Raw genomic sequence first — 19,070 nt, forward strand, 5'->3', positions numbered from 1 at the left:
TGAAGACCCGTCACAGCGCTCACCAACACCCTCCACCAGTGCAGAGACACACATCTTGGTGGGGCTGAGTTCTAGATTAGCCTCAGGGGTCACAATCAGGTGCACACCGCACTGTCTGATCCGCAGCAGGTGGAGGCAGTAAAATCCAAGGGCGTCAGCTTTCGGAGAACAGCTGGAGGCCCAGAATTCACCGAGTTTGAGTCAGATGATAAGCCTTTGGACTCTGTTCTACCTCAGTTGCTGGAGCTGCAAAGACAAGCTCGGGAACATCAGGAAAGGCTGTCTTCTGAACTCCTCAGATTGCAAGGCATAATGGAGGAATCTGTCCTCTTTCAGTGTGAGGTGATAGTGCTGGCATACCAATGCACCAAGGTCAACACTAGTAGCTTAGCAACTGCCATGGAGACCTTGTTCCAGGACATTGGTCCTGCACTGCTAGGAGCTGCACAGAGATGAGGAGAAACTTCTTTAGCCAGAGAGTGGTGAATCTATGGAATTCATTGCCACAGAAGGTTGTGGAGGCCAGGTCATTGAGTGTAATTAAGATCGAGGTAGATAGGTTCTTGATTGGTAAGGGGATCAAAGGTTACGGGGAGAAGGCGGGAGAATGGGGGTGAGAAACTTATCAGCCATGATTGAATGGTGGAGCAGACTTGATGGGCCGAACGGCCTAATTTCTACTCCTATGTCTTATGGCATTTGCTGACATCCATCAGTGTCAACATGAGAGGGTGGAGGGGCATCTCAAACTCATTCCAGCTTTTATATTCCATTCCTCCTGCAATAATCGATAACATTCTATTACTAACTACTTGCTGTACTTGCATGCTAGCCTTTTGTGATTCATGCACTAGGACACCCAGATCCCTCTGCACCTCAGAGCTCTGCAATCTCTCACCATTTAGATAATATGCTTCTCTTTTATTCTTCCTGCCAAAATGGAACATTTCACATTTTCCCACATTATACTCCATTTGCCAGATCTTTGCCCACTCACTTCACCTGTCTTTATCTTTTTGTAGCCTCCTTATGTCCTCTTCACAACTTACTTTCAGCAGCAAATTTGGCAACCATCCATCCCTTCATCCAAGTCATTTGTCAACAGCCATAACTATGAAAAAATTCAAGTCTAACTATGTCAGATATGGCTCAGTGGTAGCACTTGCCTATGAGGCAGAATGGTGTAGGATCAACCTTCTTCTGGAGACTCAAGCCTATAAGTTAGGCTGACACTAGTGCAGTACTGAGGGACTGCTGCATTATCAGAGGTGCCATCTTTCAGACAAAAGAATAAACCATTTCCCATCTGCCTTCCAAAGTGGACTTAGGAGACTTGCACCATGAATAAATTTAAAAAATAGTGTAGTAACATGGGAGGTGGGTGTGGTTTTGGATAGCCATGAAGCGCACTAAATACTGGCCATCCAAGTGCAGGCCAGCTCTCAGGCATGCATGAAGGGGCCTTGAGATGCAGCCAGAGCCGGAGACTTAAGTATACTTAGAAGATCCCATGGCACTACACATGGACAGTGTAGCTTTGACCAATATTTATCCCTCAACCAATATCAAGATCATCTTGTCATGGCGGTTGATTGGGACCTTGCTGTGCACAGATAGACTGCCATGTTTCGCTATGATAACAATAGTGACTGAAGTTGAAAAGTACATTGTACAAAGTGCTCTGGATATCCTGAGATCATAATAGGTGTTAAATTTCTATAGAGTTGAACTTAAGCTTTGGCGATTATGCTGAATCTTGGGAGACACTTAACAATATATACTTAAATGAGTCAGATTTGCCTATCATATAAAAATTAAGGTAGAATCTACAGACCATTCGTTACCTTCTCTTGGGAGACAAAAGTGCCATGGTGTTCTTATGATGTAGGTAATAGTCAGTTGGAAGCTCCCAAAGATGAGACTTTCCTTCCGTAGGCTGGAAAACTCCAAGGAACAGATTTATAGCATCCTGTCTATCAGCATCTGTAAGAAAATATCAATGAAACAGCAATTAAAGGTTTGCATATTTCAAAAGTTTTTGACACTTGTAGATGGAATGGTCCTTTAAACTTGCAATTTCATGCTGATTATTCATTTTCCCTGAGATGTAGCATTACTTACATCATTTCTTGATGGAGTAGTTGAGCCTAGAGGTCTGGTAGTGGTCTTCAGCAACTGTTGCTAGGGAATTGGATGGAGGGCTACTTAGGAAAACCCTAGGCCACACACCTGTCAATGACAACCTCCCTCCTCCTGGGAAACTGCCTCCTCTTCAGTTGGTTTCTCCTCTGGATGACGCAGCTAAGACTGAAAACTTGCTTTGGACCATTTCTGACACCACCTCAACCTCTTCACCACTTCCCTCAAATAAATGTTTGGAGTTAACATTTCCTCGAAATGAACAATGGGAACATCACAGTGGAAAAGGCATATGGGACACTTGCCTTTATCAATTGAGGCATAGATTACAAAACTAGGGAAGTCACGTTGGACTTATATAGAACCTTGGTGAGGCCACAGCTGGAGTACTGTGTGCAGTTCTGGTCGCCACATTATCTGAAGGATGTGATTGCACTGGAGGGGGTGCAAAGGAGATTCACCAGGATGTTTCCTGGGATGAAACATTTAAGTTATGAAGAGAGGTTGGATAGAGTTGGGTTGTTTTCGTTGGAGCAGAGAAGACTGAGGGGCGACCTGATCGAGGTGTACAAGGTTATGAGGGGCATGGACAGGGTGAACAGGGAGCAGCTGTTCCCCTTAGTTGAAGGGTCAGTCACAAGGGGGCATAAGCTCAAGGTGAGGGGCAGGAGGTTTAGGGGGGGGATGTGAGGAAAAACCTTTTTTACCCAGAGGGTGGTGATGGTCTGCAATGCACTGCCTGGCAGGGTGGTGGAGGCGGGTTGCCTCACATCCTTTTAAAAAAGTACCTGGATGAGCACTTGGCACGTCATAACATTCATGGCTATGGGCCAAATGCTGGTAAATGGGATTTGGCAGATAGGTCAGGTGTTTCTTACGTGTCGGTGCAGACTCGATGGGCCGAAGGGCCTCTTCTGGAGTCTGTGATTTCAAACATAACACTTAAAATTATAGGTAATGACAGTTGTTTAAAGTTTCCCTCTGGGGTTTTTAAACAACTGCGTTTTACCACTGCATCAGTCATAACAAGAATTTAAGTGGTGAGGAGGATGTTAAGAGGCTTCAAGGCAATTTAGGCAAGTTCAGTGAGTGGGCAAATACATGGCAGACAGTATAATGTGGATATGTGTGAAGTTATCCATTTTGGCAGGAAAAACAGAATGGCAGAGTATTACTTAAATGGCGATAAGAGTGGGTAATGTTCATGTACAAACAGACTTGGGTGCCCTTGTACACCAATCACTAAAAGCATGCAGGTGCAGCAAGCAGTTTGCAAGGCAAATGACATGTTGGCCTTCATGCCAGAGGACTTGAGTACATGAGCAAGAATGTCTTACTTCTGCTGTACAGGGCCTTGCAGACACCATACTTGGAGCATTGTGCGCAGTTTTGGTCTCCTTACCTAAGAAAGGATATGCTTGACATAGAGGGAGTGCACCAAAGGTTTACCAGACTGATTCCTGGGATGGCAGGATTGTCATGTGAGGTGAGATTGGGCCGACTATGCCTATATTCACTGTAATTTAGAAGAATGAGGGGATTTCATTGAAACGTATAAAATTCTGACAGGATGGGCAGACTGGATGCAGGGATGATGTTTCCTCTGGCTGGGGGGGGGGGGGGGGGGGGCAATAACAAGGGTTCACAGTCTCAGGATATGGGGTAGGCCATTTAGGGCTGAGATGAGGGGAAACCTCTTCACTCAGAGTGTGGTGAACCTGTGGAATTCTCTGCCACAGAGGCTGTGGAGGTTAAGTCACAATATATTTAAGGAGGAAATAGATCTCTAGACTCTAATGGTGTCAAGGGGTATGGGGAAAGTGCAGGAGTATGGAATTGAGTTAAAGGTCAGCCATGATCCTATTGAATGGCGGAGCAAGCTCAAAAGGACCGAATGACCTGCTCCTGCTCCTATTTTCTGTTTTTATTTGAACAAATAAAGGGCAAAAGACTTGTATATAGAGTCTTTCACAATCACTGGTGTTCCAAAGTGCTTTACGGTCAATGAAATATTTTAAAAAGCGTAGTTATTGTTGTAGTGTACAAATGCAGCCAACTTGTGTATAGCAAACATCCACAAACAGCAATGTGCTAATGACCAGATAATCTGTTTTTGTGATGTTGATTGAGGGATAAATATTGGACAGACATCCGGGAAAACTTGCCCGTTTCTCTTCAAAATAGTGGCTCGGGATCTTTTATACCACTTGAGGGGGTAAACACAGTCTTGGTTTAAGGCTTCATCTGAGAGACACCACCTCTAACAGTGCAGTGACTCTGACTTAGTACTGTACTGGAGTGAGTATCAGCCTAGACTGTTGTGCTCAAGTCCTGGAGTGAGACTTTTCATAGAATTGCTACGGCGCTGAAGGAGGCCATTTGGCTCAACGTGTCTGGACCGGTTCTCCGGATCAACAACTCACCTAGTTCCATTCTCCCACTTTCTCCCTGTAACCCTACACATTCTCTTTTTAGAAAACAATCTAATTCACTTTTGAATGCTTCAATCGAACTGCCTCCAAGACGTTCTCTGGCAGAGCATTCCAGACCATAACCACTCGCTGCATGAAAAAGCCTTACCTCATATCACTATTGCTTTACTTTAAATTTTTGCCCTCTTGTTCTCGATTGTCACAAGTGGGAACAGTTTCTCCCTATTTACTCCGTTCAGACTCCTTATGATTTTGAATACCTCTATCGAATCTCCTCAGCCTTCCCTTCTCCAAGTCCACAGTCCTAACTTTTCCAATCTATCTACATAACTGAAGTTCCTCATCCTAGGAAGCATTTTTGTGAATCTTTTCTGCACTCACTCCAATACTTTCACATCTTTCCTAAAGTGTGTCACCCAAAACTGAATGCAATACTCCAGCTGAGGCCAAACTAGTGACTTTATACAAGTTCAACATAATCTCTTTGCTCTTGCACTCTATGCCCCTAATAATAAAGCCAAGTATACTGTATGCTTTATTAAACACACTCAACCTGTCCTGCCACCTTCTGACTTATGCACATATACACCCAGGTCCCTCTGCTCCTGCACCCCTTGAACGTTTTGACTCAAAGGCAAGAGTGCTATCAATTGAGCCACAGCTGACACTGGACATAATCTAGGTTGACAGTACTGCACTATCGGAGCTGTTGTCTTTTGGATCAGATATGTCACACAATTGCCAGGCAAAGAACATTTCCAACAAGAATCTAACCATCACCCCTTTTCATTCAATGGCATTACCAACACTGAATCCCCCACTATCAACATCCTGGGAGTCACCATTGACCAGAAACTGAACTGGACTAGCCAAATAAATACCGTAGTACAAGAGCAGGTCAGAGGCTAGGAATGCTGCGGTGAGTAACTCACCTCCTAACTCCTCAAAGCCTGTCCAACATCTATAAGGTACAAGTCAGGATTGTGATGGAAAACTTCCCACGTGCCTGGATAAGTGCAGCGCCAACAACACTAGAAGCTTGACACCGTCCAGGACAAAGCAGTCCACTCGATTGGCATCCCACTCACAAACATTCACTCCCTCCACCATTGACACAAAGTGGCAGCAGTGTGTACTATCTACAAGGTGCACTGCAGGAACTCACCAAGGCTCCTTGGTCAGTACTTTCCAAACCCATGACCGCTACCATCTAGAAGGGCAAGGGCAGCAGCTGCATGGGATCATCATTACCTGGAAGTTCCCCTCCAAGCCACACACCATCCTGACTTGGAAATATATCGCTGTTCCTTCACTGCCGCTGGGTCAAAATCCTGGAACACTATCCCTAACAGCAGTGTGGGTGTACCTACATCACATGGACTACAGCGGTTCAAGAAGGCAGCTCACCAGCACCTTCCCAAGGGAAATTAGCAACGGGCAATAAATGCTGACCTAGGCAGTGATGCCCACGTCCCATCAATGGTTAAAAAGCCAAGGCCCCGTCTACCTTCAGATGGACATCACAGACCCCATGACACACTAAAACAGCTTCTGTTATTTATCTCGCTGTTCTTTGTGGGGCCTTGCTTTGTGGAATGCACTGCTGTACGTCTCTATGTTTAACAGTGACCACATCAAAAGCATTTCATTGGTTATGAAACACTTTGGGATGCCTCAAGGTTGAGAGAGGTGCGGCATAAATGCACATATATTTATAGGAGGAATTACTGGAGGAATGCGTGTAAGGGGGAGTTTCGGATAGATATCGAAAAAGCTTTGCTTGGAGCTAAAAAAAACTTGAGGATTTTCAGTGGCAAAGGATATAGACACAATGCAATACATGCAAGAAGAATTCAGAAAGAACTAATTGTAGCCTGAAGCGCAAAACTGCATCGGAGTATATCTTTTGAGGTGGTCAACAGCGTTACACGATGATTAAAACATTAAATGAAGATCATATTACCTGAAAATGCATTACTGTAGTACCTAGAAAGGGTTTGCATGATGTCCTTGGAATGCTGTGTCCAAGGTGCAATCTTCCTGTATGTTTTCACCCGATGTACTAACTGCGAACCCCCGTACTGCAAAGATAGTGTATCACCATGATCTTCATACAGTTCTTCAAATAATCTATCGAGAAATTACTCCAACAGTTACATAACTTCCTTTATTAAGATACGAAAGCAGGAACATTTTGGAGTTTTCCCATTTTTACATCTTGGTTATTTTAATTTTGCATTAGCAATAAAAATTTCTCATACTGAACCTTAGGAAGAGACATCAGGACAGATGGCTGAAAGCTTGATTAGGCTTAAGTTTTAAGGAGCACATTAAAAGCGAAAAGAGAAGAGGTTTAGGGAGGGAATGTCAGTGCTTGGGGCAAGACAGCTGAAAACATGGCCACAAATGGTGGAGATCAGAACTGGGGATGTGCAAGATGCCAGAATCGGAGGAATGCAGAGATTGCTGGAGGAGAAAACAGAAATGAGGCGAGAGGTCATAGAGGGATTTGAAAATAAGGATGAAGATTTTAAACTGAGGCATTGTTGGATCAGGAGCCAGTGAAAGTCAATAAACACAGGTATGATGGGTGAAATTTAGTGCAAGTCAAGATATGGTTACCAGAATTTTGGATGAACATAAAGTTTATGTAGGGTGGAAGATGGAAGGCTGGCTGGGGGACATTGGGTTAGTCAAATCTAGAGGTAACAAGAACATGAATGAGAGTTTCAGCAGCAAATGAGTTGAAGGCAGGGTGGAGGACAGCAATATCATGGAAGTTTCAGTCTTAGTGGTGAAGTGGATATGTGGTTGGAAGCTGTCCTTGGGCTCAGCACCAAGGTCGCAAAAGATCTGATTCAGCCTCAGGCAGTAGCTAGGGAGACAGATGGAACCAGTGGTCAGGGAATGGAAGTTGTGGTGGGGACCAAAGACAATGGCTTCAATCATCCCAATATTTAGTTGGAAAGCAATTTCTGCTCACCAATATTGGAGGTCAGACATGCAGTGACACAAATCAGAGATAGGAGAGAGATCAAGATAGATAGTGGTGAAATAGAGTTAGGAATCGTCAGCATACATGTGGAACATGGTGTCGAATTTTCTGATTATGTCACCGAGGGGCAGCATGTAGATGCCAAATAGAAAGGATCTCCTGGGGACCCCAAAGGTAATGGTCCCACAGTGGGTGATTGTTTGACTATGACTCAATAGATAAAATGGAACCAGGCAAGGACAGTCCCACTCAGATGGACAACAGAGGAGAGGCAATGGAAGATGATAATATAGTCAAATGTGCCAAAGGCTGCAAGCAGGTCAAGAAGCATGAGGAGGGATAAATTTATCAGTTACATAGAATGTAATTTGTGACTTTGAGAAAGGCTGTTTTAGTGCTGTGGTAGGAGTCAAAAATCTAAAATATACACACTTTGGGCTGAATTTTATGCAGAGGCAGTGGCCCCACCCACTCGCTGAAAAGTGGGAGTGAGCCTGCTTCCATTGTTTCAGGAAGCCACAACCAGGTTTTACGGTGGTCAGGCAGTTAATCGCCTGAGATCATGGCTTCCACCCCAATAAAGAGAGGATTCCCCCATCTCCAAGGACTGCTGGCCAAGAGCTGCCAGCTAACTGGATAGTCAGTAGTTTTCCAGTTCCAGCAGCAGCACAACTAGCAGTGGCCTCTGCTGGGCCAGCAGTCAGTCTCCGAACAAGAGCAACATAGAGGCTGGAGTATGAGGTGAGTGGGGTAGCCTTGCCAGGGCCAATCAGAGGGGCCTTGGCGATCGGGAGGCCAAAGGTGGGGTCCTTCAAGTGGGGGCAGCCCTTTCTGCTGGTGTGGAGGCAGACACAGACCCCACCTGACAGGCCCTCTGCCAGGTAAACCCTGGGCACCTGGGTGGCAGGGAAGGAGGCCTTTAAGTGGAAATCAGTTAGTCACTTATGAACCTCATTTGGCCCAAGGGTGGGCAGGCCATCCAACACCTGCCCTGCTGCTGCCAAAAATTTCACTGGAGATGATTAAGCAACGGGCATGGAGTCTCCTGCCACCCCAACCAATTTTATCCCCTCCCCACCCCAGGAAGAGGAGGAGTACATAAAATTCTGGCCTGCATATATTTGTTAAAAATACATTTTGATCCCCAAGTCTAGCATTTCTTTTTTCAAATAAACAAAAAAAAACTGGAAAAACTCAGCAGGTTAGACAGCATCTGTGCAGAGAAAGAGAGTTAATGTTTCAGGTCAATGACCTTTCATCAGAACTGAAGATGGATATAAATGTAAGAGTTTTAAAACAGTGGAAGGGTGGAGGGGACAGAAAGAACAAAGGAGAAGGTCTGTGATAGGGTGGATGCCCGGGGAGATTTGCAGCAGCCAAAGAGAGTGGTAATGTATATAGTAAAGAAACAAAGGTTGTGTTCAAATGAGGCAAGAATGGCTACATAGAAATCACATGAGTGCAACGTGAAGGGATAAAGAAACAACACAAGATTGACCAAGCAAAACAAAAAAAAGAACAAAATGGAGGCAGAAGTTATGATTTAAAGTTGGTGAACTCAATGTTGAATCCAGAAGGCTGTAGAGTGCTGAGCTGAAAGATAAGGTGCTCCACCTCGAGCTTATGTTGAGCATCACTGGAGCACTATAGCAAGCCATGGACAGAATGGTCAACATGGGAGCAAGGTTGAAAATTAAAATCACAAGAAAGCGGAAGCTTGGGGTTGTGCTTGTGGACTGAAGGGAGGTGTTCTGCAAAGAGGTCACCCAGTCTTGCATTTGGTCTCCTCAACATAGAGACCACCACATCGTGAAGAGTGAACACAGTAGACTAAATTGAAAGTAGTACAAGTAAATCACCGTTTCACTTGGAAGGAGCGTTTGGGGCCTTAGACAGTGAGAAGGGAGGAGGTGAAAGGGCAGTTTCTTTTTCCACACTGCTGATATTTTAATATTTATATGGGGGCCTTAATTATTTACTCAGGGCTGTCCTGAAATAAATTCTGAATGGGGACCGGAGAAAAGGGAAAAAAAAAATCAATATTCTAATTTGGGAAGGCCTTCCCATTTATCTAAAGAGTATAGGGTGACTGGTTAGAATGATGTTATTTCTCCCTCTAGGCCCGGCATTTGAGTTCAGCCTTGGTAAGTGAGATGATCTTTCTGGCATCATATGAATTTTGTCTGTACAAAAATCTTAACCAGCTTCTAAGATTGGGATCAAGACAAATAGTGCAGCATAATCAAAAACAACATATTTTCAGATATATCTATCCTGCAACTTGTATTTTTCTGATGTTAAAAATCAGTTATTGTGGGGGAGTTATTGTATACCAAACCAATGCTATACTGCATTTTAGGTGTAAATTCTGAAGTTGAAAATAGCACTCTATACTTCCATCCTAATCTTGGTGAGCAAAAATTGTACATTATAACTCAGAAAAGTGTGAAATTAAATAAGCAGTGGAAATTCTGGCCACACCTAACACTATTTGACAAAAAAAAATGTGTACAAGGTAAAGATTTCTGGAACAAACTCAATCGGCTGAACGAACTAATCTTGCTCCTGTGTAAAGTTTCATGGTTGTAGTCAGTTTGAAAAGCTGCAAATAGTAGCAAATTCTCCTCCAATTTTCTCTCTTCCTGCCTTGAAGAGTGGCTTATACTGGTATATACTGGCCACAGGTATCATATGCTGCTTAAGTGGTATATTATGCGCCTGCAGAATTATTATCTGATTATTTGAGCATGGGACAAGCTCAATTCCATCCTCATGAGACATCCCAGAGGTACATACTTTCTTGCAAAGGTGTCACTGAATTGTTTCCAGGGGCAGAAACTGTATCTCCATTTTCCCATTCTGAGCTCACAGGCTAGCAGTAGTGCCTTATCCTGCCATCCTGGGTTACTAGCTCAAAGCAAGCTGCATAAAGCAGGTATAAACCATGCATCTCATTTTCCTGTAGGGCTTAGTACAGTAAAATGCCATCTGGTGCCTGCAGCCTGCCTTTTTCTTAAATGTGTTTTATTTAAAATTTTACCAATCCTCAAGTTCATATGAGGAAAATCATAGATTGTTGATTAGCATTGAGCACAACACAGTGCCAGACAGACACAAATGCCCAAAATTCACTGGGGTAGGTTTGCAGAGCAAAAGTTATGGACTGGAAATGCTGTGGAATTTCAATTCTGGAGCATACAATTTTTCAAAAAAGATTCCAACGGAAGCCAGCTGAATAACAAGCTTAGATACCTTCTAAGGGGAGTTCCTGCACAAGGATGCCATCCAGGATCAGGTAGATTAGAGATAGAGGTCAGCTGGTGTTGGGGGTGTCAGGGTTTACAGGTTGTGGAATTGTGCTGGTTAAGATTACCACCAAAAAAAGATTATACATTTAGGCTGGTCAGCTAAGGTTTGATGGAAAAAATAGGGGAAACTAAGGCAGTGCTGCCCTTAGTCTGTGCTTATTAGGGTTGGGAGTGCTGGACACGGGGAAGGGTCTAAAATAGGAGTGAAGAAAGCCGAATTTCCCCAATTATAAAGGGGGCAGGGAAAATCAGGAAACAAAAAGAAACACTAAATTGAACAAAATAAAGCGGTTGGAATTTATAAAAGCAACACATTGCTTACCGAACAGCATCCGTGTCAAATTGCAATCTTGGTTTATCAATCACACCTATTGCATAGAGCTGGTATGCCAAAGCACATTTTCCCACCATAAATTGAGCAGTGTTTGTACGATCCAAACAGTCAACACAGTTTGTCCTGAGAACACCAGTCTGAAACAGAATTTAGGGTAAGCACTATAATAAGTTATATTGCAGGCATAATATCTAGTCACCATTCTTTTTTTAAATTATTTGTTCATGGGATGTGGGCATCACTGGCTGGGCCAGTATTTATTGGCCATCCCTAATTGCCCTTGAGAACGGAGTGGCTTGCTGAGTCATTTCAGAGGACATTTAAGAGTCAACCACATTGCTGTGGGTCTGGAGTCACATGTATGCCAGGCTAGGTAAGGACGGCAGATTCCCAAAAGGGCAATAGTGAACCAGGTGGGTTTTTACAACAATCGATTCATGGTCATCAGACTTTTAGTTCCAGATTTTTTAATGAACTCAAATTTTACCATCTGCTGTGGTGGGATTCTAACCCAGATCCCCATAGCATTACCCTGGGTATCTGGAGTGCTAGTCCAGTGACAATACACTATGCCACCACCTCCCCTGCAATTATAGTTCCCTTTAAGTAGGTTCTACATTCAAAAGTCCATGGTTTGCCAAAAAGAATTAAAATTTTTGATGCGGTTATTTTATTTAAGTAAGGAAGGAACCTGCAAAACTTGCTTTTGAGGGTTACAAATGAAGGCATCTCTTGGACAATTGTTTAGTCACTCTAGACTTTGAAAAATATATAAATACTTTAACACTGAAACATGGAGATAGACACGATTATGAACTACAGCAAAAGACCTGTGGAGAGAAAAATAGAGTTAACCTTTCAGGTCGATGGCCTTTCATCAGAAGTGTGAAAAGTTATTGGTTTTTAGCAAGCGAAAGGGAGGAGGTGCTTTGGAAAAAGAACAAAAGGAAAGGTCTATGATAGGGTGGAAGACAGGAGAGATGAAATGACAGAAGGGTTGGTGGTGCCAGGCCAAAGGAATTAGTAATGGGGCACATGAAGAAACAATAGATGTTTCTGAAGGAGGTGTAAATGGCAGAATGATGGATAGTTGTCGTCTGACAGAAAACAACGAGGAAAAAAGAATAAAACTTGCTTAAAACTTTTGACATTTCTAATTATCTCCAGTTATGATTGAAGGTCATCAGCCTAAAATGTTAACTCTTTCACTATCCACAAATAAATGGCAGTTGCTTTATGCACTGTACAAGCATTTGCTTACACGTGGAGGCTTTAGGAGTGCCAAAGAGTGCAAAAGGATGACTTGCAAATGCAGCTAAGAATGGTTGTATGATTGCAACATTTATTTCACAAGTGTGTAAAAACTGATGATCAATTTGTTCTTTTTCAAATTAGCTTGTTACTTTTGCATTCCCACACCAGTGATCATCAACCAAGTGTTCATCTTGAAGCATATTAGTTCAATTGGTAGCAGAGGGGTTTAGTGGTTCAAGCTCTGTTCTTGGACCAGATAGTCTCAGGTTGGTGTGGGAGAAGTGGGTTTTGATTCTTGGGGTACTGGGGAAAGAGACAGCTGTACTACTGGGAAGGCCTTCACCTGAACTGCTCTGGGACCAGAGTACTGGCAAATCATATAACTAAGACTATAGAGAGGGCTTTAAACTAAATAGTGGAGGGTTCACAAGAGGGGAGGTTTAGAAGTTAAAGAGACAGGACAAGACAATAGAGCAGGGTAGTGATAACCAGAGTGTGACAAGAAGGCACAGAGCATATAAACATATGGGTGCACCAGAAAGTAAGGTCAGAATTGGCAAAAATTATAAAATGACAGGGGAGATGGTGGCACAGTTGTAATGTCACTGGACTGCTAATCCAGAGGCCCAGGCTAATGTTCAGGATGTGGGTTCAAATCCCACCACGGCAGCTAAATTGAATTTAAATTGACCAAAGCTGGGACATAAATATTCAAGAGTATTGACATTTCAGGAGGAAAGGAAAAGATGATGATACAATAGTGAGAGATGATCTTGATTCAGAAGATCAAGATGTAGAATCAGTTTGGATACAGATAAGAAATAGTGATTGAAGAAATCACTAGTGGAAGTAGTATTTGGGTCCCCTAACAGTACCTAAACAGTAGGATAGACATCATGGACGACTTAAATCTTCTCATCCATTGGACAAATCAAATTGGTAAAGATAGCTTAGTGGATGTATCCATAGTGTGTATTCAGGACAGTTTTTTAGAACAATACGCTCTGGAACCTAGCAGTGAACAGGCTATTTTGGACCTGGTAATGTGTAATGAGACTGAGTGAATTTAAAACTTCATAGTAAAGAATCCTCTAGGGAAGAGTGATGGTAGAATTTCACATTCAGTTTCAGAATGAGAAATGTGGGTCTGAAACTAGTGCCTTAAACTTAAATTATGGCAATTACATGAGTGTGAAGACACTGTTGACCAAAGTGGATTAGGTTAATGGGTTAAAAAGGAAGACAGTAGAGAAGCAGTGGCAGACATTTAAAGGTATATTTCATAACTTTCAACAAAGATAATTTCAATGAGGAAGAAAGACTCTACCAGAAAGGTATACCATCCATGGCTAAATAAGGAAGTTAATGGTGGTATCAAATTGAAAGAAAAGGCATACAATGCTGGAAAAATGAGTGGTAGACCAGAAGTGTGGGAAAGTTTCAGAAACCTACTAAGGATGACTAAAATAATAATAAAGAGGGAGAAATTAAAGTACGAGAGAAAACTAGAAAGAAATATAAAAACAGACAGTAAAGCTTCTACAAATATTTTAAGTTCATTAGTTTTTCCTTTATCCCTGGTGGTCATGATTGTTATAAGTTCCTTCCTCCCTCCCTTTTGTTTCTTGATTTTCTTCTATTCTTGGGATGCTTTTTGTGTCTTCTACTGTGAAGGTGGATAAGCTTCTACAAGTATACTAAAAAGAGTAGCTAAAGTAGGCACCGGTCCCTTATAGGGAATTTAATAAAGGGAAACGAGGAAATGGCAGAGACTTTGTACAAGTATTTCATATCCACCTACGCAGTAGAAGACAAAAAGCATCCCAAGAATAGAAGAAAACCAAGAGACAAAATTGGTGGAGGAACTTAAAACAAACATGATCACTAGTAAAGTAACGAGAAAACTAATGAACTTAGGACTGACAAGTCCCCTGGACTGGAGGGCCTGCATTCTGTGGCTGCAGAGACAATGGATACATTGGTTGAAATCTTCCAAAATTCCCTAGATGCTGGTAAAGTCCCAGCAAATTGGAAAACTGCAAATGTACCATCTCTGTTCATGAAAGGAGGGAGACTGAAAACAAGAAACCATATGCCAATTAGGTTAACGCCCGTCAATGCTAGACCCCATTATGAAAGAGGTAGAGGCAGGACATTTAGAAAATCATAACACAATCAAGCAGCGTTAGAGTCAATATGGTTTTGTGAAAGGGAAATTGTGTTTAACAAAATTATAATTCTTTGAGGATGTAACAAGCGGGATGGATAAAAGGGAACCAGTGGATGTAGTGCATTTGATAAGGTGCACCTAAAAGGTTACCACACAAGATATGAGCTTATGGGTGTTGGGGGTGATATTAGCATAGATACAAAACAGTTCAACAGGAGTCAGAGTTGGGATAAATGGATCATTTTCAGAATGGTAAACTGTAACTCGTGGAGGCCCACAGGGATCAGTGCTGGGGTCTCAATTATTCATGATCTACATTAATGACTTGAATGAAGGGACTGACTGTATTGAAGCCAAGTTTGCTCATGGCATGAAGGTAAGTAGAAAATCAAGTTGTGAGGAGGATACAAAGGGATATAGATAGATTAAGCGAATGGGCAAAATATTGGCAGATGGAGTATAATGTGGGAAAATGTGAGGTTGTCCACTTAGGCAGGAAGAACATGAAAGCAGAATATCGTTTAAATGGAGAGAGGCAACAGAATGCTGCAGGATTGAGGCATCTGGGTGTCCTTGTAAATGAATCACAAAAGTCAGCATGGAGGTAGAGCAAGTGATTAGGAAGGCAAATGGAATGTTGGCCTTTATTGTAAGGGGGATGGAGTATAAAAGGGGGTATGTTTTGCTACAGTTGTACAGGGCATTGGTAAGATCACACCTCAAGTACTGTACTGTGGACAGTTTTAGCCACCTTACTTGAGGAATATAAGTGTATTGGAAGCAGTTCAGAGGAGGATCATTAGGTTAATTCCAGGATGAGGGGTTGTCTAAATGTTGAGCCTATACTCATTGGAGTTTAGAAGAATGAGAGGTGATTATTTGAAACAAAGACTCTGAGGGGGCTTGACAGGGTGGATGCCGAGAGAATGTTTCCTCTTGTGGGCAAATCTCGAATAAGGGCCACAGTTTGAAAATAAGGGGTTTCCCATTTTATGATAGGAGAAGGGGAATTTCTTATCTCAAAGGGTTGTTAGTCTTTGGAATTATCTTTGCTGGTGAGTAATGGAGGCCTGGTCATTGAATATATTCAAGACTGAGTTAGAGAGATGTTGATTGACAAGGGAGCCAAGCACGAAAGTAGAGTTAAAGCCACAATCAGATCAGCCATGATCTACTGAACGACAGAGCAGACTTGAGGGGCAAATGGCCTAATCCTGCTCCTATTTCTGTTGATAAATTTTCTGTTCACAAATTTCAACTTTGAATAGAATTAATGGCAATCTGCATTACATTTTTGGTGACTTCCCAAATATCTTTATTGGTGCTCTCTGCAAGAGTCAGCTTGCACAGGCAAACCCACACGTTTTATGAACTTTATCTTAATCTTGTATATCAAATATCTGAGTTGGTATTGGGGTGTGCACCAAAGAAGTAGAGGCACCATCATTGATTCCTGATCTCTTTGAACATGTGGGGAAAAAACCATACTGCTAGACTGCATCTTAGGCTAGATAACTAAGATTTACATCAGAACAAATGCAGGCCAATTAACCCCTCAACTCTATTCCACCATTCAATGAGGTTGTGCCTGATCTCTGATCTAACTTCATATATCTGCCCTTATTTCCATATCCTTTAATGCCTATGATCAAATACCTGTCAATCTCAGATTTATAATTATCAACTACCGTTTGTGGAAAAGAACTCAAAACTGCTACCACCCTGTGTATGCAGAGGTATTTCCTAACTTCACTCCTGAATGGCTGGTTCTAATTTTCAGGCTATGCACCCCAGTGCTAGACTCCTCAACCGGTGGGAATAGTTTCTCTCGACTGTTGCTGTCTGTCCCTCTTAATATCTTGGAAGCTTTGGTCATATCCCACTTAACTACCTAAATTCCACGAAATAAATTTTTTGCAATCTTTACACACAACATAATCCTTGGAATCCAAATATCATATGCTGCATTCCCTCCAATTCTCATGATGTGGTGCCCAGAACTGAGCACAGAAACATCATTCAGCCCAACTAATCAACTGCAGTGCTCATACTCCATATGAGCTTCTGCCTGCTCCAATTACTTGTTCCCAAACTACCCTGTTCCCTCTATATCCATCTTCCTCATGTATTCTTCAATTACTGCATGTAGTAGCAGGTTTCCAATTCTTACCATTCTGTACAGGAAGTCTCAGTTTGAACCGTTTGTGGCCATTTTACATTTATGCACTCTTATTCTTGACCCACCTACCAGTGGAAATAGTTTCCCAAAATTCTCTTCATTATCTCCCATCTTTTGTATTCAATTTAGAAATGAGTCCAATACTATTCTTGTACTTACAGGCTATATCAACCCACGTTGCTACTTATAGATTTATGATCTATATTCCCAAACCTTTGCTTCTCTACCCTAGTTTCTTACCTTCCAAGGAATAGATGGCCTCTTTATTCCTCATCAATATGAACCAGCTCACACTCAGCTATACTGAAGTGCATTTGCCATTTACTTACCCACTATTAAGAGATGAAATAATACAAAAGTAAAAGAGAACAGATTAATTAGAAAAATGTTACAACTCTCAGAGGCACATTCATTTATTCTTGGAGCTTACTCCACAAAACACTGAAAAAATGCCTTTTAACTGAGGTTATCAGCCATGAGCTGTCACCACTATGGAATTCTGCTGTGACAGGAAGCTAAATGGTTGAATCAAGTGAATAGCCAAATTGACCGCTGTTACATAATCCATTAGGAAGCTTCAGAGCATGTAGCTGTCAAATCATATTTTCCACAACTCAAAGGGAAATCAACTCAGTAACAGTTGCCTGTCCTACCAGACTCTCTCAAAGGGCACCAGCTGCAAACAATTAACTCATGCCTGTTAACTTGTCTTCTTTTACACCTGTCTGCTGGGAATTCCCAAATGAAACGTATATTATTCTACAAAGAATGCATAACCAAGTTAAGTAAGATCAAAGAACTCTGGGTGTTAAACCAGGCAGTGTGACTTGCATTCAGCTACAAGAAAGTTAACCTTGGGAATAAATACATTTGAAAACTCCAGTTTAGACTTCATTCACAAATATATATTTCTAAGAATCGTGTGATCTGAAACAGGATAAATCCTCAGGTTGATCATAAACTGATTTATGCAATTTAAAAATAGTTTCAATGAACTATAAAAACTGAGGGGTTTAAAGGTACAAATGGAAACTGCATGATGCCAGATTATTAATCTTGTAAATTTTAAAAATCCACGTAGGTAGGGGAAAACTAAAGATTAATGGGATGATTTTTAACTCTACCACCTGGAGAAAATGGGGAAAGCAATTAACAATGGCCAGAAGACATGTCCACTGATGTCCCACACAGTTATTGCTGTTTTGAATTTGAACCTACTCTGAGCAAGCGGCAAGGGCATATGCCTAAAGCCTCAATCAGACTGCAATTTTCACTGGGGCCTGAGCGGGGAAGCTTTACCACTAAGTGAAAACAGCAGGAAGAGGATCCAACACCAGCAAAAGCCCAAACAGGTTTTAGCTTTTTTCACTTTCTTCATGGGGCCAGGTGTCCCTTGGCCCACGCGTTTCCAAACAAGATTCTCCTAAAATCCCCTTCCTGAGGCCGAGGTTGTCAGCAGGGGATGCTTCTTCAATGCTGGCCTGTGGTCACTCAATGCCAGACATTCTGTTCCAGTCGAATTCCAGATACTAGTTCCCATCCATTGCAAGCTGAGGCTTGACTGGTGACACGCAGCCGAGGTCTGGGTACTAAAAATCAACCAGGCCTCACATGACTGAGGACAGAGCAGTGAGGCAAGCATTCAATTATCATTCCTAGCTAAACATGGACTTTAAAATGTTTAGCCACCCTCTTCTTCTCCAGGTAGTATCTTCGATTATTTGATGGTTGCTGAACCACAGCTTATGTTGTGATACTACGGGGCAGGGCGAAGGGACAAGTCTCAAGTCTACCTTCACTAGAATGGGGAATCAAACCCCGTGCTGTTGGGGTTACCCTGATCCACACATTTCACTTCTAGCCAACTGAGTTTTGTAACCTAACTTTATAGAACACAATCCTATCTTGTTCTATTTGAAATCTCCACAGCCTCTCTACACAACCTCCCAGGAGGGCAATAAATAACCACTAAAGTTTTCATTAGTCTCCAGCTTTTTGGGACAAAACTATAACCTTGTTTGCATTTGTTCATGATTTCTGAAGAAGTGGTTTTTCGGCTTTACCCAACTGTGACAACTGCATGATCTTTGAGTTACTTCTCAATACTTCAATTAACTTATAAAGATTAAAAAACAAAAACATGCTATTATTTACAGTGGCAATATTGCTGGTGGCATCAGATAGACAAATATGCAGAGGTACAGAATTTAAGATGGTAACACAACAGATTCCCTACTTAATTGTAACTGCAATGATGCT

General features: G+C 42.1%; 1 protein-coding gene across 9 annotated transcripts in view; it reads right to left on the bottom strand.

Moving 5' to 3' along the window:
- The window catches only part of fig4a (FIG4 phosphoinositide 5-phosphatase a), a 106,201-nt gene that overhangs the window by 31,243 nt on the left and 55,888 nt on the right, over positions 1-19,070 (bottom strand). For all 9 annotated transcript variants that reach the window (XM_041187851.1, XM_041187847.1, XM_041187853.1 and 6 more), the window contains 3 exons: positions 11,197-11,345; positions 6,535-6,701; positions 1,845-1,983 (listed from right to left, as the gene is read on the bottom strand). In XM_041187851.1, the coding sequence (XP_041043785.1) occupies positions 1,845-1,983; positions 6,535-6,701; positions 11,197-11,345 (455 nt within the window). The remainder of the gene's footprint in view (positions 1-1,844; positions 1,984-6,534; positions 6,702-11,196; positions 11,346-19,070) is intronic.

Source organism: Carcharodon carcharias, chromosome 5, assembly GCF_017639515.1.
Source record: "Carcharodon carcharias isolate sCarCar2 chromosome 5, sCarCar2.pri, whole genome shotgun sequence".
Classification (NCBI taxonomy): domain Eukaryota; kingdom Metazoa; phylum Chordata; class Chondrichthyes; order Lamniformes; family Lamnidae; genus Carcharodon; species Carcharodon carcharias.